General features: G+C 49.9%; 1 protein-coding gene across 1 annotated transcript in view; it reads left to right on the plus strand.

The window, feature by feature from the left end:
- The window catches only part of LOC108086818 (hornerin), a 53,164-nt gene that overhangs the window by 21,638 nt on the left and 4,723 nt on the right, over positions 1 to 26,803 (plus strand). The window contains 15 exon segments of the mRNA XM_017183861.2: positions 3,766 to 3,927; positions 13,914 to 14,018; positions 14,307 to 14,431; positions 15,768 to 15,865; positions 16,038 to 16,246; positions 17,020 to 17,172; positions 18,186 to 18,358; positions 19,734 to 19,961; positions 21,374 to 21,844; positions 22,570 to 22,968; positions 23,300 to 23,584; positions 23,710 to 23,847; positions 23,908 to 24,054; positions 24,167 to 25,128; positions 25,131 to 25,420. Coding sequence (XP_017039350.2) covers positions 3,844 to 3,927; positions 13,914 to 14,018; positions 14,307 to 14,431; positions 15,768 to 15,865; positions 16,038 to 16,246; positions 17,020 to 17,172; positions 18,186 to 18,358; positions 19,734 to 19,961; positions 21,374 to 21,844; positions 22,570 to 22,968; positions 23,300 to 23,584; positions 23,710 to 23,847; positions 23,908 to 24,054; positions 24,167 to 25,128; positions 25,131 to 25,420 — 3,867 coding nt within the window. The 5' untranslated portion in view covers positions 3,766 to 3,843.

Below are 26,803 nucleotides of genomic sequence, written 5' to 3' on the forward strand. Positions count from 1 at the left end.
CGGAGTCAGAAAACGAGACGAGACTAACTCGTGAACAAATATTAAGTAATTTTGCGCACGCATATCTCGAGAGGAGCGTCGAGGGCCTTCGCCTCGAGTGGGGAATATGTTTTTCCAACTAATTCTGGACGGGATTATGTCATTGCTGGGCCTCGAGATGCACGCATCTCCGAGAACCCTTCCACATCTGTCGGCGTGGAATTTCCCCGAAGCTCTGGCATGCCCACCTTCCATTAACTCGCAGTCATTTGCAGTCGGGAAATAAATGCCTTGCCCTTGGCTTCAATTTTCCAGCTCATTTGAGAGTTATTTACATCTCACTGCCCGCAGCCCTGAAACCAATAGCTCCAACATCTCCAACCGCTCCGCTCCGCAGTCAAATCAGCGAACTAAAAAAGGAGCAAATCAGAGCCAGGAGTGTGGCCTCTGTGCCTCCAGTATTCGTACATCCCTCTAATGCCCGAAACCCGGAGCGCATTTAATCATCATTAAAGTCTGAAGGTCTGGAAGTCTGGCACTGGTTCAGGTTCGCCTTCGACTCTGAGTTTGGGCAATCCTTCCTCATCCGAATGTGAATCCTCATTCGAGTTGGAGTCCCGCCCCTGGTTCTCACCTTTTTGCCATTTGCACTCCTCGATGCTTTCACGTTTTTCATCATCATTACCAGCAGCTTCTACGCACACAGGCGGTAATAAATAATTTCGTTTAGCCAGAATCAGACGACCCCTCGCCTGGCCCAAACCAAACCAGATGTATGTGCTGAAAGTTTGTTTGCCTTGGCTGGGTGTTACTTCCGCAAACATGAAATGGCTGAAGGAGAAAGGCGGGAACGAGGGTCGGGTCCTGTGATCCATTGAAATATGACAAAATGCTGTTTGAGACATTTTCAGTTATTGATACGCCCGTCCGTCCGTTCGTTCGTCTTTCGGCAAAAAAGCTGAATGAATGCAAGTGGGGAGTTTATGATGATGTGAGGAGCAGAGTTTCTGGCAAAATATTATTAATACACCAGCAAAAGAAGAGGAGGGGAAAATAAAGAGCCGGCGACGGCAGAGAAAGTAGTAAAATCCCCCGGAAAATTGAAAGCAAAGTTTTCGTCTGATAAATAGGCAAAGGACGGGTGGTTTCTGCCAAATGCCACACGCACTTTATCACAAATCAAGCCAAGTTTTTTCCGGGGTAACGACTACCCAAGGGGGTGGGGTTTCGGCCAAAAGTCACGCCCACCGCCAACCGCCCGCTGCTGCTGTGATAAATTTGATGGGAAAAGAAATTATGAGGGTGTCGCTGGCTCAAGGAACGCTGCTCCTGCTCCTGCTGATGCTGATGCTGATGTTGATGATGTCCTGTAAACACAGGCTCGGGCATAAAGATATGGCGCTATAAATATGCCGGGCGATAAATTTGGCGAGTGTCAGGGAAAGCGGGGGATGGGACCGCTGCTCAAAAATCGATCAATGTCATATTTATCATATGTGTGCTGGCGGGATTCGGGATTTCGGGGACCAGTTCGCACATGGGCCTGCGGTTGAGTTGGCCAAAGTTATGGCATTTGTTGAGCGATTTCGATTCAACTTTTAAGCGATTTCTGGGACCTGAAAAGGGTGTTGTGGTTGCCCATGCAAAACGGGAGGAGAAACCTGATTTACAAAAGAATTTTGAACGGCTTTAAGACGCAGTCAATATTTCGGTGACTCCATAAATAACCTAGAAGACACGACTTTCAGTACAACCCGAAGCTTCTAGAGAAGAAGGAGAATGCAAGTATCGATTTTAGGAATTCCAGCGCTGTGTTCCCCTGGAGGAGAACATGGCAATGAATTAGTTTACGAGCGCACAAATTGCTTTCCATTTAAATGTACATAATTTCTAGACGGGAGCTCAACGAGATGAGCATTAAATTTAAGGAAAATGCGGAAAATGCCATCGTAAAAGTGCGGCACATAAATGTAAATTGTAATTTCCGCTGTGCGTTCGAGCGCCGCCACTTGTGGGAGGCTGTGAGGGGAAAGGGGGAGGCGGAGGGGGCGGGGCTGCAAGTTGAATGAACTTGTTGTTGCATGCGTTTGGCTGCAATTAAAATTACATGCAGTGCATTCTCCGCCCTCCATTCACAGTGGCTGTCATTCAGATCCAGCGCAATACTCGTATGCATTTTAATTGATGCCGCTGCCGATGTTCATTCCTTTGCGTTGCTGCGTTGACAGAGTGACCAAGTTAAGACAGATGTATGACAGATGTCAGTCAACTCGGCAGCCGACTTTCCATTAATTAGGCATAATATTTCATTAGTGTAATGAGCTGGCGCTGGCAGTGGGAAATGTGCCAGCTAGTAGCGTCTAATGAAAGCATAGGCGCAAAACACAGGCGGCCTTTGCGCTACGCTATCCTACACAGAAAGAAATTCGATAGTGCTACGAGTAATTTAGGTGCTCAATCGATTACGACGCCCAACTACTTTGATTACACACGCGACTTGTCATGCATTATCCACTGCTCGTTGCTGGCTAACCGGTTGCCGGTTCAATGTGACCCACGAATTCGATACCCACCCGTTTCTGTCGGTGTATGCAAAACAACAGACTTGAGGTCTGGCCATGTGAAATGTGTGAAAAGCTGGCATGTTTTCAGCTGCTCCTTTGCCGGCGCTGCCCCCTCCCCTGTCGCCTCGCCTGCCGCCTCCCCAGCTGCTCATTATGCGAGTGCACATTAATTATTTTGTAGTTGCAGCGCCCGAAAGGCGAACTCTTTTCTTTCTCCGCCCGGCGGCGAATGTTGTGTGAAGTCGCCGGAGATACCAGATACCAGTTGCCAGATACCAGATAGCCGACACCAGTGCGGAACACGGCAGACCTGGCGCGGCTTAGTTTGTTTGGGGCTCAAACTAATTTGACGGGCTCAACGATTGAAATGTTAGTCTTCAGTCTTCGGTGCTCGGTCTTCAGCCTTCAGCCTTCCCGAACAGGAACTCGCAATCTTAACATGTTAGTCATTGCTTTACGGGGGCGTCACATGCAGTTGTCCATCATACTTAAGTGTGCTTAGATTCCGCGCTTATCAGCCGCACTTCTCCTTCTTTTCGGGGGGCAGCCCGCTGATTCAGGTTCCTCTGCACCGCGAATTTCGTCACGGGGGGCTTCAAACTACTGGCAGCCTAAGCCCGGCGCTCCACCTCCCCCTCCCCCTCCCCTCCCTCTTTCCACTCCTCTCCCAAAGGCCCTGTACCGAGGCTCTAATGACATAATCTGCTTTTGGCCAACGCACACACAGAGACCCAAGAGCCCTTTAACTAATCCGCTTAAGTGACTTTGTTGGTGTTGCGTTTGCCGTAGGTGATTCTTCGCCAACTCCCCCACTCCACCACCCCACCACTCCACCTCGCCACTTCATGCATATTAAACTTATCGCCGGCAAACAACCGCAATTATAAAATTATAATGATAATGCCCGACTAGGGAGCGGCAGCCGTCGACAGTCGGACTGTCATTGCCGCTGATGATGATGTTGTTGCTGTTGCTGTTGCTGCTGATGTGGCTGTGCCGCTGATCTGCCAGCAGATAAGCGCCGAAGCCAAAAGAGTTATTAAAACAAGGCCTAGTGGCTCGACTCGGCTCGAATGCCGGGGATACTTTCGGCCGTGTTTGCATACAAACGCGAACCAGTTCGCCGCTGCAGATGCAGTTGCAGTTGCAGTTGCATTGCCACTAATTGCCAGCTAATTACCTGCACGATATTAATTGCCACTTTCTATCTTTGCCGTTGCAGAAAATGCCCGACCATCTGGGAGACTCCGCGGCGTATACTTAATCTTGTCAACGGCCAAAGCGAGGCAAAGAAAGCAACATGAACTGCCTCTGCCGCCCCTCGCGGATTATGTCCGTGCGCATTAATTTGCTGGATGAAACCGAGTTTATACACGAGATCAAGGTAAGTCCGCCCCCAGCTCTTCACCTCCCCAGCTCTTTATCCCTCTGCAAACACGGCGAACACGGCAAACTCTTTCGCTTTCACTCCGTGTGGACCGTGTGTCATCATCATCATTACCCGAAGAGCGTTTTGTGGCCACAAAGTGTTGCACACCCTGCACGTGCCTCGGATTTTAGGGGTGCCCTCCGCCCCTCCACCCGTCCACCCGCCAACCCGTCCGTCCTCATCAATATTTAGTGCAGGCCCTGTGACTCGGCAAACATGCAAAGTGTCATCATTCACACGTCCAAAGCCACAGATGTCTGCCGTTTTTCACCGCCTTGCCAGCCAGTCCCTCTTGGCTGAAAACTGCTCACGTTTGCCAAATTAAATGGGTCGTCGGGCGCATCCCTTTGTCTCCGTCTCCATTCAGTCAGCTCGGCTGGGAAAAATTGTGCTGATTTTGCACGCCATCTCATAGTTGGCATCATTGTGCGGGCAAATCAAATAAATTGTTGTGATTTTTCTCCACTGGCTGGCCTGGTTTTCAGCTCTCTGATTTCAGCATTTCAGCAAACCTCGGCAAAATCCCGCCGGAGTGTAACCCACACGAAAAAGGAGACTCCCAGCCCCAGCCAGTGTGTTTGTGTTTGTCTCTGGCCTTTAATTGAAAAATATTCCGATTCCGAGAACGGAACCGAGGGCATAAATCAGTTATGGACGCCGGGGAGGGAATATTTCATTAAAATGCTATAAAATAGTTCGATGACGTCCAGTCGGAATCGATTGCGGATAAATCACACACAGAAGACATTTGCCGAGCAGCAAATTGCCATGAAAACTATTAAATTCTTTTTGCTGTGATTTGAGTGGTATCGTAATGGAAAGTCCTAAAACAAAACCACAACTGATGGACCAATCAACATCTAATTGTCGAGGGCCGATATAGAAAGAGTAATGAGCTATTCTTGACCTCCCTGAAGGTCGCTATGAATAATTCAGGCCAATCTCACGATGCTCCATGCGAGATAAGGTTCGACTGCGACGTGCGACATGCTGCCCCATCATATTCAATGCAAATTCTTGTCATCTGCGATGCGATGTGCCTGTGAGGTCTGCGACATAATTAGCAGCGACTTAAAGGGCCGCCAGTTAATTATGCAGATGCCGTGGAGTCGGGCCGTGCGGATATATAGTATACCAACTATATCGGGACTGGCAGTGTGTGCGAGGTAATTGGACCAGTTGAGCGTGAATCGCCCACGGCGCTGAGTGCAGTTGTTGCAGCCACTGCCTGATTGATCGACCGGCGGAATGGAGTCGAGAATCGGGAGTCGGGAATCGGGAAGGGGGATCCAGGAAGGGGTAACCCGACGACGACAGACTAGTTTAGCCATTCCGGGAACTGACTAATGACAACTCGCAGACTCGCAGCAACTCGTGGCGTGTGTTGCATGTGCAAAAATTGGAGCACGTAAAACGCTAATAATCACAGCTCATCAGGGGAGATTTATAATAATTTTACAAGATCTCAGCCGCAAGCCGGGGGCAGTGGCATTAGGGGGCGTGGCCGCAATTTGACATCGACCAAGTGGCCGAGACGCCGCGGGGGTCGCCATTAATGAGTTCGAAAACTGGCCAGGGCAAGTGCTCGCTGGCACAACTTATCGCCTGTCATTATTGGCGGAACGGCGACTCACCTCGGCCACATGATTGATAAAAGACTCGCCGCCGACAAATTCCGAAAACCCAGAAAAAAGCCACGACAAACAACGTCGAAAGCCCAGCCATGAATGAAAACTCAAAGAGCCGCGCTGCGTCGATGGCGATGACGATGGGCTGATATGCAAAAATGGCAGCGGAAAAAATGCGTGTGGCCGCCAGCCTCAGACGTAATTTTATTTACACGACGGAGGGAAGGAGTCCATTCGGAAGGGAAGGGAAGGGAGGGGAACGGAAACGGGGGGCACTTGGGCGAACTGTCTGTCAAATCGCCACGGCGACGTTGTCGTTTTGGCCGTGTTGATTTTGACGGCTTCCGATGGCACTAAGCGCACGCACTTAAAACCACCAAACGGCTGCAGTCAACCAATAATGATAAAGCTCGGAAGCAGGGAAGTGCAGATATGTACACGGAAAACAATTAACACGATTTTACATATTTGAAAATACCAAAACGATTTTCTTAGAAATACCAGAAGCTATATAAGAAAGAGGAGCATAAATAGATCGTTAAAAGTATACATGTAATTAAATGGATAGTCATATTTTCTTGCAGTGCATTCGCATGAGGGGTGCTCTCGGCGGTTGACTCGTTTCGCATTTCATCTGGCGCCCAGCCAGTCGATGTTGCAACACACATCTCCGGGCCGCCGTTGCGTAATCGATATTTCATGGCCACGACAAGAGCCGCGCCAAACGTTGCGTATGAGTGATTATTCGGAATGCGTTATCTTGCGGATTAAATTTAAGTCGACAAGCGGAAAACAAACAAATTCATGCAGATACACGGCCGCAAATAAAAAGCCACAAATGTTGTGAATGAAACCCGCTGGAAATTAATTTAGCTGAATCATAAAGGGATTTATTAATTGCAAATTTTTTAAGGGCATGTAAAAAGGGGATGCAGACAAATGTTATTAAATTATAGTTATTCGCAATGGATTAACCACTAACTAAACCAAGCCACAGACCATTTATTTCGTTAACATCCAATTATTAAATGTCAAAAACTTGAAATTTGTTGCACAAAAGAAGCCATACATCACAACTATACAAAAATACTTTTTAAAACCAGTGCCTTGTTGCTCTATTATTCCCATAAAATCCCCATTAAAGCTCGACACTGATTCCGAGAGGTCTTAAAGTTGCCGAGACAAAAGTCTGAAAAATGGAGTTGAACCCGCCGAAATCGGGACAAGACCTCTGTCGCAGCCCTGGAGACCAGTCACTTAAAGGCTGGCAAAACTGTGACAAATGATTTTGACGACTTCATGCCAGACTGGGAAGTCTACGTGCGCATGTAGACCAGAATCCGCGAGTCTGTGGGCCATTTATCACGCTTACCATGCTAATGACATTTGGCCGAACTCGTACCGCAGACTCGGCCACTTTTCGAGTGCTCCCAAGCAGATCGGCTCTGCTAGCTCTACTGGCTCTTCTGGCACTCTGGCACTTGAGGCGGCCGAAATGGCATAAGCTTGTTACCGCTGGATAAGGTTATATAATTATTTCTTAACGGTTAAAGCCGTTCCGAGCCGGAGTGTGTGGGCATTGTTTGTCCAGCGCTTGATTCTGTCAATACAGGGTGCCATTGGAGAATTTATGTAAATCATTCCGCGCCGCAACAGCACTTCACTTCACACCGGCCGCAATGACAGGCCGATTCGGAAAATGGTTAGTTCGAGTGGCTCACGAGCAAACACTCCACGCCAGCTATTCGAAATGGCCATATTCGTATCGGGGGCCCAAGCGTGGGGCCAGAAGTTGGCCAGGCCCCCGAGCGACATTTAATTAGAGTCCGCGACTCGCAGCACAGCCCGCGTCATTGCTGGCCGAAATAAACCTGCAGTTTATGGCCAACATAATTAAGTTAAAAGCTTTTTTACAGCGGCGGGTCGCTCTGAGCCGAGAACCGGACAGAGCTCGCTCAAATTGATAATGAAAATGAAAATAAGCAAAGCCCATGAAGCGTGTTTAATGGCTAAATAAATGCCGGCGTCTAGATTTCAGCACCCACACCTGTGTATCTGTATCTGGCTATCCCGGTATCTGTGAGCTGTGTTCTGTGTGCTTAAATTTAATGTTGGCCTGGCCAGCAGTTATGGACGGTAATTTGGGCCGTTTTCCAAGGCCAGGCCATTGATTTGACCCGTGAAGTCGAAATGAAAATGGCTGCATTTCCATGGCAAATGCCTAACGACGGTAAAGATACTCCGACAGAATGGATTATGCTTTCGGTTTTCGGGCAGAGAGTAAGTGATTAATATTAAAATGGTGTACCCCACTAACTTAATTTGTTATCCAAGTTTAAAAGGGGCTTTAACGAGCAGAATAAGGACTCTCTTTAGCAAATTGAAACGTTGCCAAAATATGTGCCACAATTTTTCCACTGTGTAGAGCCCAAGCGAAAACCAAATTTTACAATACTCCCGCTTTCAACCGTATTAAATGACGTAATTAATAGGAGGCAAAAGGTTAGACCCAAAAACCCCGAATATTTTCCCCTTTTGCCAAGCTCAGCGAAACAGTTTTCCGGCGTTGCCCCTTTTTTCTGCCACTGCCACTTTTTGGGGCAGCTGGGGTAATTACTTTATCTGTTGCTGAAGTTGCGCTTCGGTTGGATAATAGGATTAACAAAGCGCCCCTTGAAAGAAACTGAAATTCGGAAACTCGAAAGCCGGGCCAAGCTGGCCAAGAGTTTTTGCGCCGCTCGTTGCCTTTCGCAGCTGTCAGAACCATAACTCAGTGTCAAGTCGAGACTCGCCGGCTATATCTGAATATCTGAATCTGAATACCCGAATGCGAGTATACCTATCTGCGTGGCCACAAAGCCCCCGCACCGCAGACAAGACAAAAAGCAATTGTTCAATCGTGGGGAAAGGGGTACAGAAGTGAGGGGCGGAGGCCCGGAGAAATAGATTTGCAAACAATTTGCAACAATTCAATCAAAAAAACTTTAAACGCAAATACAGAACGGACAGCCGGCAGCGGGAGGCCGCCTTTCTGGTGGGTGGCAGGCGGGCCGGCTTGACGGCCATCAGATAACTCACTCACCTGGTGGTCCGACGTCCAACCGCCGTCCTCCTCCGTTCCCGGACCGCGGAGCCCGACTTCTTTGCGCCCTGTGTCGCTGTCAGTTGGCTCCGCCGTTTGTTTGCCGAGCGTTTGAATGGGCCAGCGAACAAAGCGCCGAGGAAATTCAAGGTGAGTGCGGACTGCTACACCCGGAAAAACGGGGGTTTCACCAGCATGATTGGCCAGAATTGAGCCAAGAAGTCTGGTGTGGATGATTAATGATCTGGTTATGTCATTTCATGTTGAGTACTCATCACATTTGGAGACCAACGGTCCATTGAAATACTTGTGCTGAGTTATTTCAAGGTGAACTAGTTAACTTGTTCTTTCGATCATGTATGGGTGTTCAAGGGGTCTTATTAGTCATAGTTTTCTGGCAGTGCACACGTCCATTTCTTGAGTTTTGTGCACAGTTGGATAAGAGCAGAAATATTTGCCAGCCAAACAATGATATCCAGCGTTTGCACAGACGTCGTGCGAATGCGATTGCGACTTGTGGAAAATGCAAGTGATGCCTCTGCGGCGGAAGTCGTAGCTCTCGCCGGAAAAGCCGGAAAAGCTCGAGACAAGTTCAACAGCTGGAACATCTGGGCATCTGAGCGTCTGAGCATCTGAGTTGCACGTGCAATATTTCACCGGATTCGCGGCACCAGAACGCCCAGATGCGTCGATAGCACGCCCCGGAGTTTGGAATTAGCTCTGCAAAAGGAAACTGTCCTCAAAGAGAATCCAAAAAAAAAGAAAAAAAATATGTGCCGGAAAGCTGCGACAAGCGACGACGGGCCAAAAAACCAGCGACTGCAACCCAGAAAAAACGGCCCAAACATGCGGCAGAAATGGGAAAAAAAAACTGTTCGAAAAGCAGAATGGGAAGTGCCGCTATGTGACGATGAAAATGACGATGATGCACCAGAACCCACAACTCATATCGCAGCTGAGGCCAAAACCCCCGGCCAGAGCTGATTCCTCAGCCAAAGCCAAAGCCGAGGCTGAAGCTAAAGCTGATGGTGATGCTGATGCTGAATGCCGAGTGCTGAACCTGAATGCCGAACCCGAGTCCAAAGTCAGAGCCAAAGTCAGAGGCTGAGTCGCAGCCATCCGCATCCAGCATTGTCAGGCTTTGTGCCGCTTGCCGCATGCCGCTTACTGCTTGCCGTTTGGCGTGGCATGCGAAATAAAACTCTCGTAAACAGACAGCGACGTTTCTAAACCGCCAGCATCTGGGGAGCAAGGAGCTGACTCAACCGAATCTTGGCGGAGAAACGAATGCAGGATACCCTGGGATTTAAAGCTGATTACCAACATTAAATGCTTGAATACTTAAATATGCCTAGAGGTGATCAACAATTAAATTGATTTCGATGCCCAATAAAATGATGCAGGGTATTCAGCACTCGGTGATGGAATGCCTGGAACCAGCATCCTCAGCAACAACAACTACAACAACACACAGTCTGACAACAAACATTGCGAGGAACAAGCAGCCGGCAAACAACAAAACAACAAAAACGGAGACGAGACGAGAAAGCTTCTCCTCGGCGCTGAGCTGCAGGAATTACGCAAATCTCGTTTGTTGAATGTGTTTTTCAGTTAGGTGAAGATGCGCCAATATGGGATGAGCAGGGAGGATCACGGGACGGGGATGGAAGGGGGGGGAGGGGTCCTGGGGCGGGGGACATAAATCTGCTTTAGCATTTGGAAACGCTGCCTGGTTTTTGTGCATAACGACGACACGATGTTGCTGCCATTGCTTTTCTTTCATTTTGTCGCCGTTTTGTCTGTGACATTGCACTCGCTCCGTCCCTCTCCGACTCTCTGTTTTAGCCTCGTTTGTTTGCTTTGAGCCTTTTATTTTTATTTCTCTTACTTCTGCCCTGAGCTTAAGACTCATAATGCCGTTATAAACACAAACGAATGCAGCTCTCAGCTCTCCGTATCTGTTTTTTCCTCCTAGCTGCTTTTTGCTGTTTTCCTCGGAGTTGTGTTTTCTTGTTGCTGTTGTTGTTGTTGCAGTTGTTGTTGTCAGAGGTCAGCGCACGTTTAAGCCAAGCATCGCAATTATACGCACAATGCAATTGGAGAGGCTGCACACAAAAAAATGGGAAAGCTCACATTGAGGGCATTAAGTATACGACCCGTGGATGGAAAAACCTTTTGGCAGCAGATGCCGGGCATCGTCTTCCACATCTGACCTGACCCTCATTGCCAGCGACTTGGACTTGCTTTTATTTTTCCATTTCTGCCAGCTTTGTCTCCGCTTTCCGGCAAGGCAATAAGCTGGCGTTTCTTCAAGTTTAAACAGCAGCAAATGAGATTGCGCAAGAGAAGAGGGTGTAATCTGGCTGGACTTGAAACTGCACAAGAATTACTGCTCTTTAAGTCATGTGTTAATTGTGTTAAAGGGACTTGCAGCAGATTTCTGCAGCACGCAGGAGGCCGAATTCGGGTTAGTCACGTACTTAAAGTTAGCCAGCAGGCTGATTGCGTTTCGGGAGAACGCGATGCTGGGATTTCGCCCCCGAAAAGTGTCCCCCGAGGGTGGGAAAAACTCTGGCAAGTGGGGTGGCTGGTGGCCAGACATGTGTGCTATATTTTCCGGTTTACCACTTGGCGTTCCTAATTAAGTTGCATGGCAAAAACTTCCTCGTTCTTCAGTGTTGCCGTCAGCTGACAAGAAAAGCAGGCAATCGAGGTTGAGAGGCGGCTGGAAGGGAAGGCGGGGATGGGGCCAAAATGTAAGCTCATTAAGTGTACTTGGCCAGGATTCGATGTCCTTTGGCTGCGAGGGAGGTCCTTCGAGCAACATCAAAGTAAGCATAATTTGATTAAGACATTTTAGCCAAAGACCTAATCATCATTAGCATCAACATAATCATCGTGGGGCACATCCGGCGTCTCCTTAATTTTTTTTCGTCCTCGTGCTCCTTCGCTGCGCTGTCAGCATCAGGATCATCCAGAGCCTTCATCCTTTGATGCCCCAGACATCATCTACGTCACTGGTCCGGGGAAAATCTAATTTATTGAACTCTGTCAGTGAGTGAGTTGTGTGGAAATTGGCGAGGGGAAATGGAGTTCCGCCTCCCAGCGCTCGTCTGGTCCTGGAAAACCTTTCGGGACCCAAACACTTTTGTTTGCCCAAGCTTTTCCGGCCAAACCCCCGTGATTAATTGCGGTCCTTACGTGTTTACGTTGATTTCTGGCCATAACTTAGGCGCTGAACGAGTAGTTCATTAGGCCGACTGTTATTCTGTGGGTCTATTAGTTGGGATTCCCGGGACTCCAAGGAAAAAGGTACACAATCCAATAGCCACGGATCGATAAGGAAGCCCCTCTCGCTTTCGGCAAAGTTTGAGGGATACTGTCTTGCTCCACTCTCTCCTCATTTGGAATTCCATTTACGTGCACATGCATTATTAGCTCCGGCTCTCGCTAAGTAAACGACAAACCGACAATATGATGAACGCTCATGTCCTTATGCATTTTTAAAATGCACTCTTCTTCTCGTGTTGTGTTTTATGGTAAGAGCTTTGACAGCAAGGCAAGGGGGGAGGCGAGGGAAGCGGGGACGAGAGCTTTCGGAGAAAGGATGAAAACAATAAGGACACGACTTGTGCAGGAAATTTCACAGACCATTGTTTTAATGTCCTTGCCCACGTTCGCCTCAGTATTTGTAATGCAATTTGAGCAGCAGGACGGCGGGACGATGTCCTGGCCCACTCGGCTGCAGGCTCACGTTCGCTTTGCCACTGTCGCCGTCAATTCACTGTCACTGTGTCACTTCGTCCTGCTAACGACAGTCCTCTAATGCAGTCAACACAAATGCAATTAGTTTTGACACACACGCACCGAATCTCCTCCTGTTGCCCGGGGCTCCTGCAAAAAGCAACCGCTCGGCATTTGCATGCGGAGTACGTTGTGATACTTTAAAGAGTTATGGTTTACACCATTCAAACAGAATATTCTTGAGATTAATACAACTTACTTGTAACAGAACCGAGGGAACAACCAAATGTGTGTAAGTATCCCACAAAAACTTGGGAGCAATGTATATCAAATATCGTTTCCAATACAAACCTCTATGCCATCCCCGTTCTGACTCCATCTTTTGGCATTTACAATTCCCAGACGGCAAGTTAAGCAGCTCCGTTCGGAACTCGAGTCCGGTCAGCAGAATGTTTAACATAAATTCAAAACGAGTTCGAGTCCGGCCGAAGTTGCGAGTGAACTGGCAGTTACACCGAGTTCCCACTCCGGAATCCCAGTGTGTTCACACTTGCCAGCCATTAAGTTTATTACGCAACAACAATAAAGCAGGCCAATATGCACGCGGAGGGGAAGTGCCGTGCGCAGGATGCGGATGTGGATCGGGACGGGGATGGGGATGTGGATGCCCCCAAAGGGATCCTTCGACCAGCCAGAAACACCATAAATAAAACATGGCAGCGGGTCGAACACACAACACACAACAAAAGGCAAAAGTCAGTGTCTGTTGGTCAGCTCCCAAAAAAGAGAAACACATGAGACACACTGCAGACAATCGACGAGCCGTTCCTTCCTCATCGGGGGCGGGCGGTAAGCGGGGGGCGTGGCAGGCAGCAGCCTTTGCGGTTAACAATAGCACACCCTACGGCCGTAGTTTGGGTGCTTTTTGCGGTTCCTGCAGCTGCGGCCACCTTTTTCGGGGTGATTCGCAGGTCTCCCCGGAGAATAAACTCAATTTATTATTGCCACCAGACAGACAGAGCGGGAAAAGAGGAATTGGCGCTTTAAAGCCTTAACAAATTAAATTAAACCAACAGCAAAATCGTTGATTGCCCGGCGATGACTCCGACTTCGGCCGCCTTCGATTTGCCATAAATTGTTTGGTCAAGAAGAACGGGGGCGTTTTCCTATTTTCCCATTTCCCCATTTTATTTTATCAGAGGCACAAAAAAGGCAGCAATTTTCCAATTGAATAATTGTCACTGGGAAGTTTTCACTTTTGTCGGCGCAGGACGAAGCCGAGCTTCGATGGAATAGGACGATGGAACGCAGGACGAACGGAGAGCAGAAATGGAAAGCGGGGACCGTGTCTGTGGCCATTCAATGGCTCAACAGTTTGCCAGTGTTTCCAGTGTTTGCAGTGTTTGCCTTGCCTCTCCTGCTTTTGCTCCTTTATCCTGCTCCGGAGCCTGCTCTGTTTTAACAGCAATTTTCTTGTCTATTTTCAGGATGATTTGCCCGGCCAGGCTCTGCTGGATGTCGTCTTTGCCAGGCTCAATTTAATCGAGACCTCATACTTCGGCATTCGTTATGTGGACGAGGAGAACCAGACGGTAAGTGTGTGCGGCGAGGAGGAGGCCGCATCCGCCGGGCAAACATATTGGTTCGGAAATTCATTTTCGTTTTCATTGAAATTCACTCAGGCGCGTCAAGCGCTGAAAATGAAACAAAAAGCCGGCCGCCAGACCAAGGCAACTCTTTGAGTGTCCCTTGGCTGCGGGCCAGGTTACATAATTTCGCTTTCATCGCTCCTGCCAAAGTGTGTCCCCACCTGGTTGCTCATACGCCCCGTGGTGCGCCCTTGAATTACCCATTTTATCTATTTCTCTGCGTTCTTTCAGCACTGGCTGGACCCCGCGTCCCGCATTTCGCGGCAACTTAAGCCCAAGTCGGATCCCTATGACTTGTACTTCGGAGTTAAGTTCTACGCCGCCGATCCCTGCAAGCTGTTGGAGGAAATCACAAGGTGAGTAACACAAAAACCGAAGCTTGTACTCAAAAGCAGTTTTCTAGCTAACCAAAAAACACGTTCTTTAAAATCGGAGTCAAACTATCCAAGCTACAGCCTCTCAAAGTTCAGTGCGCGGTGTTGAATTGATTTTTAATGCTTAAGCATTTAATATTTAAACATTTAATATTTAAGCATTTAATTTGTGCCATCCCAACTTTTGGTATGCCGCAAATTCGATAAATTGAATTTGGCAAATTTAATTTGTTAATTGAGGCACACAGACGCATAATTATAACGCAATAAACAACAAATGAAGCGAATTGAGATGCACGAGCCGAGGACTGTGAACTCGGCCTGCCCACTCAACTAGCGGATAATGCATTGAGCAATTAATGCATTTATGCGCGCACATCAAGCGAAATAAATTAAAATAACGCTGGTGGAAAGGCCATCAGGCCGAAGGGAAAGCGCCAAATGTCGCAAATGCGAAGGGAAACGGCGGGGAAGTGGGGAAAAGTGCGGAAAAGTGACCCTGGCCATGGTTTTCATCGCCACGTCATCGGGAGTCCGAAAGTCCGGAGTCCGCGAGTCTGGTGTCCTGGGGCAAGTGCTGCATTTATCAAGCATTTGGTGTGTGCAAATATTTGCTCTCCATACGGCGACACGTTCGCCATAATCATCGGGGAAAGCCGGGAAAACCCACTGGCCAAACATCATCAAAATCCACGCCAACTGCCGCTGAATCCACTGCTAATATTAGCGCATATAAATGCATCGAAATGCACTTCTGGCCGAGTGCAAAGTGCAGAGTGGAAAGTGGAAAAGGGGCGGCGCGGCGGCGATGAGTGCGGGGCGTGGCAATGCAATTGCCGTTGCCGTGGCCATTGCTGTTGCTGTTGCATTATGGCAAGTGCACTGTGGCCCAAAGAATATTGTGTTATTTTAGCTATACAAAGTCTGCGGCGCACAATAAACGGCAATTGACTTTGGGCAGGACAAAGTTGAAAATTCGAACGAGGGGCTTAGAGAGAGATTGAGGATTGGTGCAAACAGACAGCTTGAAGCACACACTGCGCCTGATTTTAGCAAATAATTGTGAAATATGATGCCGGCCTACCGTCTGCCGTTCATTTGACTCGTTTCATCGTCCATGGTTTCAATGATTTCAATGGTTTCAATGATTTCCATGTTACGCCCAAAGTCAACAAGTCGGCTCTGTTTGTTGTGGACAAACATCCGAGGGGATCAACTAATTTTATGCCCGGATTCTGTTTGCCCACTTGTTAACTGCTTGTCGCCTAGTTATCGGCTTTTCGTTTTCCTGTTGGCTAATGAAATTTGTCCATTGCAGGTATCAGCTTTTCCTGCAAGTCAAACAGGACGTTCTGCAGGGCCGACTGCATGTGGCCTTCGAACTGGCCGCCGAGCTCGGAGCCTTTGTGGTGCAATGTAAGTAAAAGGAAACGCAGTGGACCACAGGTGACGAGTGCTTTGAACCCATTCCCCGAACCCCCTTGAAGTCCCTTGTGTTTATCATGTTTACTTTGCATGTAGATTTCCCTTAAAATAAGTAATCTCAAATGGCATACCCACTTGTATCCATATGCTTGTTCACTTGCAGCGGAGCTGGGCGACTACGATCAGCGGCGCCACTCGAAGGGCTACGTGTCCGAGTTCCGGCTCCTGCCGAACCAGAGCAACGAGCTGGAAACCCGCGTCTCCGAGCTCCACCAGCAGCTGAAGGGGATGTCGCCCTCCAGCGCCGAGCTCAACTATCTGGACAAAGTCAAGTGGCACGACATGTACGGCGTGGACCTGCATCCCGTTCTGGTAAGCGATGATGTGCTGATGCTGTTCATGATTCTGGGTGAAGCGGGGGAGTTCCGAGTCCCACATGGGACCAAGTTCCGAAACCGCAGATGGGATGGCTCACCAGACAGGCGGGCCTCAACGCTCAGCCATCCGGATAAAAGGGGTCAGAGGGAATGCAAAGTTTAATTTCATTTCGAGGCAAATATTATAAATCATTTGCTCACATTTCGGGGGGTGATTACCCCGAAAGCGAGTCTCGTGTGTCTACGCTCCGGCTGCGTAAGTTGGCACTTCATTTGCATTTTTTATTGCCCTTTACTTTGATATCAAACCTCAATAAATCACCAGCTGTGTTTGTGCACCCCGAACCCCCATGTGTGGGGTTGGGGCCTCGCACCCCGAACCCCGAACCCTTGAGCTTCATGTGGTTGGGTTGTGTGGACTCGGCCACCCCTTCGCTCGCTCGTCGCCGTGTTTGTTTATAGACACAAATCATTGACTATCGCGGCGCCAGACCGCCGTCTTTTGAGCCTCGCCGCTCGCCTTCTTTAATTTAATTAACAGCTGAAATTACATTTATTTCGGCTTTTTTCTGGGCGGCATCGCTGCGCGAGGTATCCATAAAAATGCCGCCTGCTGCTAATGGGCGAAAACTTTCTTCTTGTTAACACATTTTTTGGCAATGGCCGAGAGGAAACTTTTCGCCGCCTTTGTTTGCCAAAGTTTCTCATCCCCCTCTCTCTCACTCTCTCTCCCTTTCTCTTTCTCTATTTTTCCCGGTTTTCCCGCAGGGCGAGGACAGCGTGGAGTACTTCCTGGGACTGACTCCTAGCGGGATCGTGGTGCTGCGCAACAAGACGACGGTGGCTCATTACTATTGGCCGCGCATTGCCAAAGTTTATTATAAAGGACGCTATTTTATGCTCAGGATAAGCGATAAAAATGTAAATTCTCAACGCGCCCAGCGCGACAATGGGAGCTGCCAACTGGTAACTCGTAACTGGGAGCCCGAAACGACAATGGCCACTGTGACGATCCCCAATCCCAATCCCAGTCCCAGTCCCAATCCCATCCCAGCCATAAATTTGTTTGCCGACAAGTGCTTTTTACAATTTGCAGTTCGTTCCGCGAGTGAATGGTCGAAAGTTGCCACTAAAGGGTAGTAGACCTATGACAAAGTTGAGTAGGAAGAGTCTTCCAGCTCACAGAGCACAAAGTTTATAGTAGAAATAGAAATACAGAAATACATTTTATTAAAAATTACTTGAGGTTAAATTATTCTCATCCAACAACTAACAGGAAAATAATATTTAAATAACTGGAAATAATATTTAGGTAAAGTTATTCCTCAACCAAGAAATGTACTCAAGTAAAGAAAACAAATATATGATCCAGCTGCAATATTTTCACAGGGTATCCTATTTACCTCAACTCCCTTCATAAGCCTTCAATTTCTTATTCCCGTTCTGCAGTGTCGCCAATTTTTCTGGGTGCCCCTTACAGTGACAACTTTTGGCTGTCAGCGGCATCAAGTGGCGCCAAGAGCGTGGGAGGACTCGTTAGACAACAAGTAGCTGGTGGCTTCGGTGGCTTCGGTGGCTTCGGTGGCACATAGCAGAAAGCAGATAGCAGATAGAAGACGCTGAATGGCCGAAGCTGCTGAAAGTTGCACACTTTCGGGTGTTAACGCTTTGATAATCAAAAAAGTTTCCCAGCCAGTTGACGCGCACAAAAGGCGGAAACTTAAGCATTTTCCTTCGCCTTGATTTTTCCCTTTTACATTCCTTTTTTCGGCCACCACTTTACACTTTGTAACTCCTCCCCCTTTTTTGTCGGCATTTCCCAGTCGAGTTGCCAGTTACCAGTTACCAATTCCCAGTTCCCTGTTCCCATCGTGACTCGACTTTAGTGCTTATCACACCTCCGCGATTGGATTCTGTTCTCTGTCTTCCCGCAGAACGAGCTGAGCACCTACGGATTCGAGACGCCCCGCAAGTCGGCCTGCAAGCACTTGTGGCGCTGCTGCGTGGAGCACCACGCCTTCTTCAGGCAGGTGCGAGTGGCCCCCCTGCCCAGCTCGCAGTCGCACGCCGCCGACCTCTTCCAGCTGGGATCGCGCTTCAGGCACAGGTGAGTACCAGCTGGGTCAACTGGGCTCCCCCCTCGCCAGGAACAGGGATTCCAGGGAGGATCCCGTGGGAGCGGTCGTGTGTGCCCCGCCCAGCGGAGGGAGCTCCGCCGCCTAATTTACTGACCAAACCCGAAAGCGCAGCCAATTAAGACGTAACAAATTTCAATGGCCAGGCACTCGAGTTCACTTCCTCGACCCCAAATGCACCTTATGTGATTAGCTCATTAAGGGGAGCTCAAGTGGGAAACGGGGCTGGGCTCCAAGCGAACAAGTGAGCTGATTCTCGAGAGGAGAAGTGGGTTCGAAGAGGTTTCTGTGTTGGCAATTCAAGTGGGGGTATTGGACTTCCTAAAAATGTTGCAAATAAACAAGTTAAATCAACAACGGACGTATGGCCAAAAACTATTTAATCAGGAAAATTCGTAATGCAAAAGTCGCCCATTATTTCCCCTTCAATAAGTCATGCCCATGCAGTCGGGATTTAATCAGCAGCCACTCCAGAAGGAACCCCTGAAAACGACAAGTGAGCTGGGCTCGCATGTCGGCTCCTCGAATTTCCCGCCAACCCAATTAGAACTCATCTCTGGCCAAGTCAAAGTCAAACCAAACAGAAGCAGGCGTGCAGTGCATCGCAGCAGTGTTCATAGATCAAGTTTACGCCATCGCCATCGCCATCGCCTGGTCAACTAATTGGAAGTCCAATAAAAATGTCGGATCTGCAGGGGAGTGGGGTACTGGGATTAGGGGCCTTCGGGCAGTCAGCCAAAAAGCAGCTCGAGTGCAAGCCCACTAATGACTTTCTGCGAAAAGGCGGCTCTAAGCTCTAAGCTCACCGAATGCAGGCAATTGTGCATGACGAATGTGGCGAGCAGTCGGGGAAATCTGGGGGAACTCAGCAGAATCTAGGGGATTCGAGGGGAGCACAGGGGGCAGATCCTTCACATGTTTATGACTGGACATTTGCGGTGACTGCGGCCGACCATTTAGTTGCTGCGGCAAACTTTCTTGCTCCGAGCTCGGCTCGGCTCCAAATGGAGTTCACGTGGCGAACCGTAACTCAGTGAAACTATTAACTTGGCTGGAGCACAATTTCTAGTGGCCAAAAAGTTTTTAGGGGCGTTTTACGGCTGCCCCAAGAACAGAGCATTTTTAATTTGGGGAACAAATGAAAGTTTTTGTTTTATTTGGCCTGTGTGTTTTACAACCTTTTTACGGTTCGCTGTTCATTATTAGCGTCTTTCGCATGTTTTTTGTTTTGGCGTGTTCCCTACTTGTGTTGTTAATATTTGGACGCCTTTATGCCTTCTTTTATGTTCCATCCACCACCACCACCACCTACTCCGCATGCCTGCCACACCCCGAACCGCACCCAAGTCGCCCGGACAAGTCGACGGAGAAGGATGCACTTTCCGCCGGACGATCGCCGCCCGCCTTCACCCGCACTCCCTCGAAGCGCCAGCCGCGCCGCGTGATTGATGACTTTTTCAACGGGAACGGCAATGGCAATGGAAACAGCAGTGGATTGGGAGCCGGAACCCCAAGTGGGGGCAGCCACATGGGCAACAGACCCCTGCCCCAGCCAGGAATGGGCACCATCTCGAAGTGAGTACTCCCGAAAAGCCCGCCGTTTGTTTTCGTTCCGAGCACAAAAGTTTTGATTTACCCGTAGTGCCCCGCGCTCTGTATTACCCGTGTGTGCACGGCAGCTGCTTCCCTTGACGCAGTTGTCCTTTTTTCGGCCAAGTCCTTTTTTCGGCCAACTCCTTTTGCTTTTTAGTAATCATTTTTGGAGCTGGCGCGCCGGAAGAGCTCTTATGTGGCTCGTTGAGAGGGTTCGCCTTTGATCTCTTTTTAATTTCAAAACATATATTTCGGCATGGCCATCGCCATTGCCATTGCCGTTCGGAATCGCCGGGTTCAATTTGAGCGGAATGCAGCCGGGCACTTCATCATCCCCGCCTTTTCCGCCTTTCCCGCCTGCGTTTGACAGGACAAACAGGACGGATGGATAGAAGCTCCTTGGCATTGTCCCGTCTCAAGTGCCCCCCGGCACTCTGGTTTCTGTTTCTGTTTCGGTTTCTGTTTCGAATTCGTGTTCAAATCCATTTAGTTGCCATTTCGGAGGCAGTTACATTGTCTAGAGTCTAGACGCAGCATTTATTAATGTTTTACGGCAGCGAAGGCATCACATTATGTGGCCAAATAAAATTCAGTCGTTCTTTGGTAACTTTGCGCAGAAATTGAGTCATGCCGCGAGATTCGCAGAAGGGGAGTGCACTCCGAGTGGCACTGAGCTGAGCAGAGTGCAAGAAGCACTCGAATTAGACAATTACCAGGGACCACTTCCAGCTGTCCGGCGTAAGTGTTTGCCCACCATCCGTGCATAAATTACACGCTCAGGTGAGGCTCTAAATAAGGTAATAGAAGCCAATCCCCGCCCGAAACGAAGAGTAATCGCTGGATGCCTAGGCGAAGCCGCGGATGAGCAAATAGCCCGCGTCATTTATCATTTGCAAACAAAGAGAAGCCAAACATCAGGCCAATCAGGCAGCCAATCCCCCATCTCCAGTCCCCGATCCCCACTCCATAGATCGCAGATCGCAGATCCCAGATCCCAGATGCCAGATCACAGATCGCAGATCGCAGGGAGCATAAATCACCGGGCACGTTCTGGATTCCTGGGATCCTCGGTGGAACTGAGCGAAGCGACGACTCCTGAGAGTACGAAATGATTGCCCGCTGATTGCCAGTGCGGCAATTACTCAATTTTGCACACGCGCATTATTTGTCTGTGTCGATCTCGGCGTGTTGGAGCTGCCTCCCCAGATCCCCACCTTCCCGCCTACCCGCCTGCCCGCCTCCTCGATTCGGATCGAATTGGACAGCCTAAACGGGCTCTAGCCGCGGCTTTAATCAACGTTTATGTTAAACAATTTAAATTTATGGCAAAATAATGCGAGATCACGCTGACTGATCCCCGCCCCCGCTCTCCTTCTCCTTCTCCTCCGGAACAGCAACTACGACAGTCCCTACCGCTCCACCTACAGCATTCCCACCAGCCTGGGCATCCGGCCCTGCCACCAGCAGCAGAACAACAACTCCAGCAGCTACAACAACAACAGCGGCGGCAACCTGCAGACCCCCGACTCCCCGCGGAGCACGCGGAGTGCTCCCTGGCCGCGCTCCCAGCAGCGCTCCCTCTTCGGGCACAACCCCTCCAGCCCGAGGTCCGTGCGGTCCGCCAGCACCGCGGGCGGGGGGCTGCACCACCACCACAGCCACCACAGCCACGGCCACGGCACCAGCCACCACCCGCACCACCCGCACTCCTCCGCGGCGGGCTCCTCCTCGCACTCCCACTCGCAGTCGCAGTCGCACCACCAGCGGCAGCGGGCCAGCTCCTCCTCCGCCTCGCACCAGCAGCAGCGGTACCGCTCCAGCTCAGTCGAGAGCCACTCCTCCAACGACTCGCGGTCCACGCGCAAGTAAGTATTTCTAGTTTAATGTTACTGTTAAGAAAAACCCATGAGGTCATTAAAGCGGGAAGTCCTTTCTTAACATATCTTATTATTTGAATAGTTCTTTTTCGGCACATATTTGCATTTTTGTAAACAGTTTGATGAACTTTGGACTGGCTAAAATCGTAGCATCTAAATCCTGAATGTCAGAAAGTTAGGAATCTAGATAGGGCACACACTTCTTTTATCTTACGAGGCGAATTAAATTCATTACCGATAGTAACCCTGCAGAGGTTAAGAACGAGTCAAGTTGTCTACTCACTGCGACTTTTTGATTCTCAGTAAAGCCTATCGCTTTCTGCAAGCGCCTAGTTTGAGTGTCAGGATACAAGTGAGTGTTTACCCATTAAATTGGGATTAATCAATCTCAAATTTCTCAATTTAACTGCGCATCAGTTCGTTATAGTTTGGTATGTGAACGTATCTTATCAGAAAAGATATTTTTAACAGAACAATTCCGATATGCAAATCATTTCGAATTTCACTGCTCATCAAATGTGCTTACTTATCTAATCTTGAGATCTTGATTTAAGGAATTTTTAAAAGTCATCGGGTTAACATTAGAGAACGAAAGGTCAGAATATTATTAAATATTTGTGAGATGAGTAATTTGTTGTTTAAGGAAACTAATTTATATAGGAAAAGGATAACTAAAATTTTGTTATCTAACCCTAAATATTCTCCTTATTAAGACACAAGCACCGCCACCGTCGCACTTCGGATAACGAAAGCGAGCTCTCGCGGGGATCGGGTCGCTCGGGAAGATCGGGCCGTTCGCACCACAGAAAGCACCGCAGATCGCACCGACACCGCAGGGACTCCGCTGGAGGATCGGACCACGACAGCACCCGGGGTCGCAGCTACTCCGGCCACAGGAGCTCCTCGATGCGGAGCGGCAGCGCCGAGCTGATCGACTCCACCTCGCAGTGGCGGGAGGTGCAGCGGCGCCAGGCGGAGGCCAGCTTGGGCCAGAGCTCCGTCCAGCAGGCGGCGGTGTCCAAGAGCAGCATGGTGGCCAGGAGCCTGCACAGCAACGACAGCCACTCGGACACCCACTCGCACCACAAGTCGAGGAGGCATCGCAAGAACAAGTGAGTTATCGGAGGATATTACTCTTAGCATTACTTTAATATACCAATACATGCCAAAGGAAGGATCGAAAAATCATCGTTGTTTTTCGTCAGATAATCTTAAATACAATATTAAATTTCATCAAAATCGGACCAATATGTATATCCTATAGCTGCCATATCGAAAATAAGGGAAGTTAATGGAAAAATTGTCATGACTTCGATGTTGTTTAGTCTCTATGTATTTTGATCGACATATTTGATGACTGCAAGAGTATATAAGCTTCGCATGTCGAAGCCAGCTTCCTTTCTTGTTTTATTATTACTTATGCTACCTATTTCATCTGCACAGATCCCCTTCGGAGTCGCGCAGTCGAATGTGGAACAGCGAGCTGGCGAAGCACCTGCAGTTCGACCTGGTGGACACGGAGGGCATGTCGGAGCAGCAGCTCCGCGAGATCCCCTACACGGTGGTGGAGACCACCTCGAAGAGGTCCAACTCCAACCTGAAGATCCACAAGAGCAACAGCAAGAGCAGTGTGGGCGCCAAGAGCACGGGATCGGGGAACACCATCACCAACGGCAGTGGATCAGGGAACACGGGTCAGGCCAGGAACCGAGTGGACCGCATCAGAGGGTGAGTATCTCCTGGCCAGCAACTCATATGATTCATCCATCTCGCATTTAACTGTTATTCAGAGTTTTAAGTTTATGATTTGATTTGCTCATCAGCTCGTATTTAACCCATATGTGTAATTGTAGACTTTACTATCAAAGCTCGCATCCTCACGACAACAACGGAGGTCCTGGAACTGGGGGAAACGCTCCCAAGAACGGATCCATCCGGTCGGCCAGCACGATATCTTCGCGGGAGTGTGAGAGGAACAACGGTTTAGTTAGGTGGGTAGTACTGAAGGTGGAACTCCTTCAAAGTTATTGATTGTTTTGGCCTTCCATTAGAATGATGTCCAGCATGAGCATGGGTGACTTCATTTCGCCCACTGGCTCCAATCTGAGTCCCCTGGAGAACTCTGCTCTGCGGGTTTCCCACGAGCACACAGATTCGGGTTTGGGAGCGGATCAGGACTACGCTTATTCATCGGAAAGGTAACTATCTATAAACCATTTTGACTTATTACTAAAGGGAATTTCTTGATTCAAAAACCTCCTTGATTGTATACTTCCTAACCCAAATTTTAACTCCGATTCAAAACCACAGGTCGAGCGACAGCACGCGCTACGGCACCAACAAGTCGTCGGGCGCCTCGAGCGGATCCCACCGGAAGTCGGGCGGCAGCGCCGGCGGCAACTACAACAACCTCATGCAGCAGACCGTGAGTAACCAGCAGCAGCAGCAGCGCTCGCTGTTCGCGCAGCAGCAGCGGCAGCAGCGGAGCGCCTGCAAGCACGCCGCCTCCTCGCCCTCCGCGTCCACTAACCCGGGCGGCTCCTCGGGCCTGGCGCCGGTGCACAGCTCCCAGCCGGGAGCTGGGTCCGGCCAGAGCCCGGGCGGCGCCCCTAACCCCCATCCGCAGTCGCCGGCCAACCGGCTGCTCCACTACACGACCTTCGAGAACAACCAGTACAAGTTCAGCCTGAACAACGCGCTGGCGAAGGGGTCGCGGGGCGTGGCCAGTGGCCAGGCGGGCAGCGTGAGCAGCCTGGCCGGCGGCGCGGCGGTCCCCGGTGGCGGAGTCGCAGGTGGTAGTGGTGGGAATGGTGGTGGTGGGGGACCTTTCAGCCGGCAGCGCAGCTTCGTGGAGTGGCCCAGCAACCCGGCCTCGCCGTACTACTACCAGGGTCCGCCGACCCACGTGGCGCAGGCGAAGCGGCGGGACGCCAAGTCGGACATCGGGGTGCCCACGCGGCGGCTCTCCGGCCAGGGGCTGACCAAGACGCAGCTCCTCTCGGGCGGGCACGCCCAGCTGGCCTCCGCCGGCTGCTACCCGCTCCACTACGCCAGCAGCAGTGTGGCGGGAGCGGGATCGGGATCTGGAGCGGGATCGGGACCGGGAGCGGGCTACAACCGCTCCTCGGGCAACAGGGCGGGCGGCAGCGGCTGCTCCTCGGCGGGATTCGGGCTGCAGCCGGCCAAGTCGGACCTCTTCCTCTCCTACATCCACGGCGGCGAGTACGAGCGACCCTACATCTACAACTACAAGATGCCGCAGATGCCAAGCGGTGTGGCAGCGGGAGGGGCGGTGGGGGGTCGCCGAAGCAGCAGACGACCGCCTACCACATCTCCGGGTCGCAGACCGCGGACCCGCCGCCGCCGCCTCCTCCCCTCTACGGCGGCACGGCGCCCGCCACCGACGTCATGTACTACCAGTTCGACAAAGGAGCCGCCGCCCCAGTCGCCGCCCCGCCGTCCGCCTCGCCGCCCATTGTCCAGCAGCCGCGGCAGTCGGGCGGGCCATTAGTGTATCTGCAACATGGCCAGAACGCGTCTGGGCCGGAGGTGCAGCAGCCAACTGTGAGTACGCGGGGAAACCTGTCGCATGTCGCTGTTGAACGTTGAACGTTGATTGTTGAATGTTGAATGTTGGTTTTGATGTCGCCTCCTCTTCAGTTTGCGCAGCTTGTCTCTCGTTTGCCACTCCATTGTGTTGCATGTTTGTGTTCCGCGCCTTAATTGAATCCGTATCTCACCGGCGTTATCGCATCCCGGCCAAAGTACTTGGCCTGTGTGTTCATGTGGCATGACTCCCCTTACCCTTCCCCTTCCCCTCCCCCTTTCCATTCCTTTTGTATTTTCGGTTCGTATTCGTAGAGAGTGCTAGAGACTAGTGTGCATCGTATTTGCACAAGTGTAATAAGTAACTGAAGCTTTTATGTTGATTATTTCGTAAGACTCATTGTGCACACAGACAGCAGACGAGGGCTGTCCTTGCCCCCGGGATCCTTATCGCACACACACTCCCCCGAAGGACTTGGACTTGGCAGCCGGCTTATCAAGAAGGCAAAAACGTAAACTTGCCGCTATCTCGGCTGCGGGTTGCAGCGAAATTTAATTAACTTAAATTAGGGGCGTGGGAAAGCGGGAGCAGCCTTTGAGCAGCCGAACGGAATAGTTCTCCGGAATAGTTAAGCGAATCTCGCCAGACATATGCCCATATATCCCAACTCAAAAGTGTGCTACGCGCTCTCTTGAGCGAAGCGAAACTTTGCCCAATTTCACGCATGCCTAATTAACATCTGAAATATTCCAACTAATTCCTGGCGGGGCACAAATAAATTACCCGAAAAACAAAAGGCCATAAAGACCCAGTCAAGACAGGCCGCCTGCAATAAAGGAGAATAAATAATAAGCAACTATTTGCGCTACATTATCCAAGTTTATATAAGCGACAGGACCCCTCGTCCTTCTTGCCACGCCTCCAGGCCGTCCAGGCAAATAATTTCAGCCAAAGTCGGGCCACGAGAGCAGAAATACTTGCGATTCTAAAATAAATTCTGGGCCAGCTTCCAGCTTTCTCGACCGGGTCACACGCATGTGTGTGTATCCACATACATTTCCCGAGTGGCGAGTGGCGGGGGAAACGGCAACGGGAGTACATAGAAACATTTTCGAAATGTTTGGCATAATTTTGCTATAAAATAAATTTTGCAAAATTGTTTTTCCTAAGCTGGGAAGCAGCTTAGTGGGGCGAGCGGGCCGAGAAGCGACGACTTCGCCCGAAATGGCAGCCAAAGCAACGACATCAGCAAAGACATCAAATAAAACAAGCAAATCAAAAATTATGACAGCACAGCAAGGGGCAAAGGCAGCCGAGGAAAATGCCAAGCACGGGATTCTTCGGCTGAGGAAATTATACTGGGAAAAACATGTAAAGCATAGGATGCTCGGAAAAACTAT

This window comes from Drosophila ficusphila, unplaced genomic scaffold (genome assembly GCF_018152265.1).
Source record: "Drosophila ficusphila isolate 14025-0441.05 unplaced genomic scaffold, ASM1815226v1 contig_791, whole genome shotgun sequence".
Lineage (NCBI taxonomy): Eukaryota > Metazoa > Arthropoda > Insecta > Diptera > Drosophilidae > Drosophila > Drosophila ficusphila.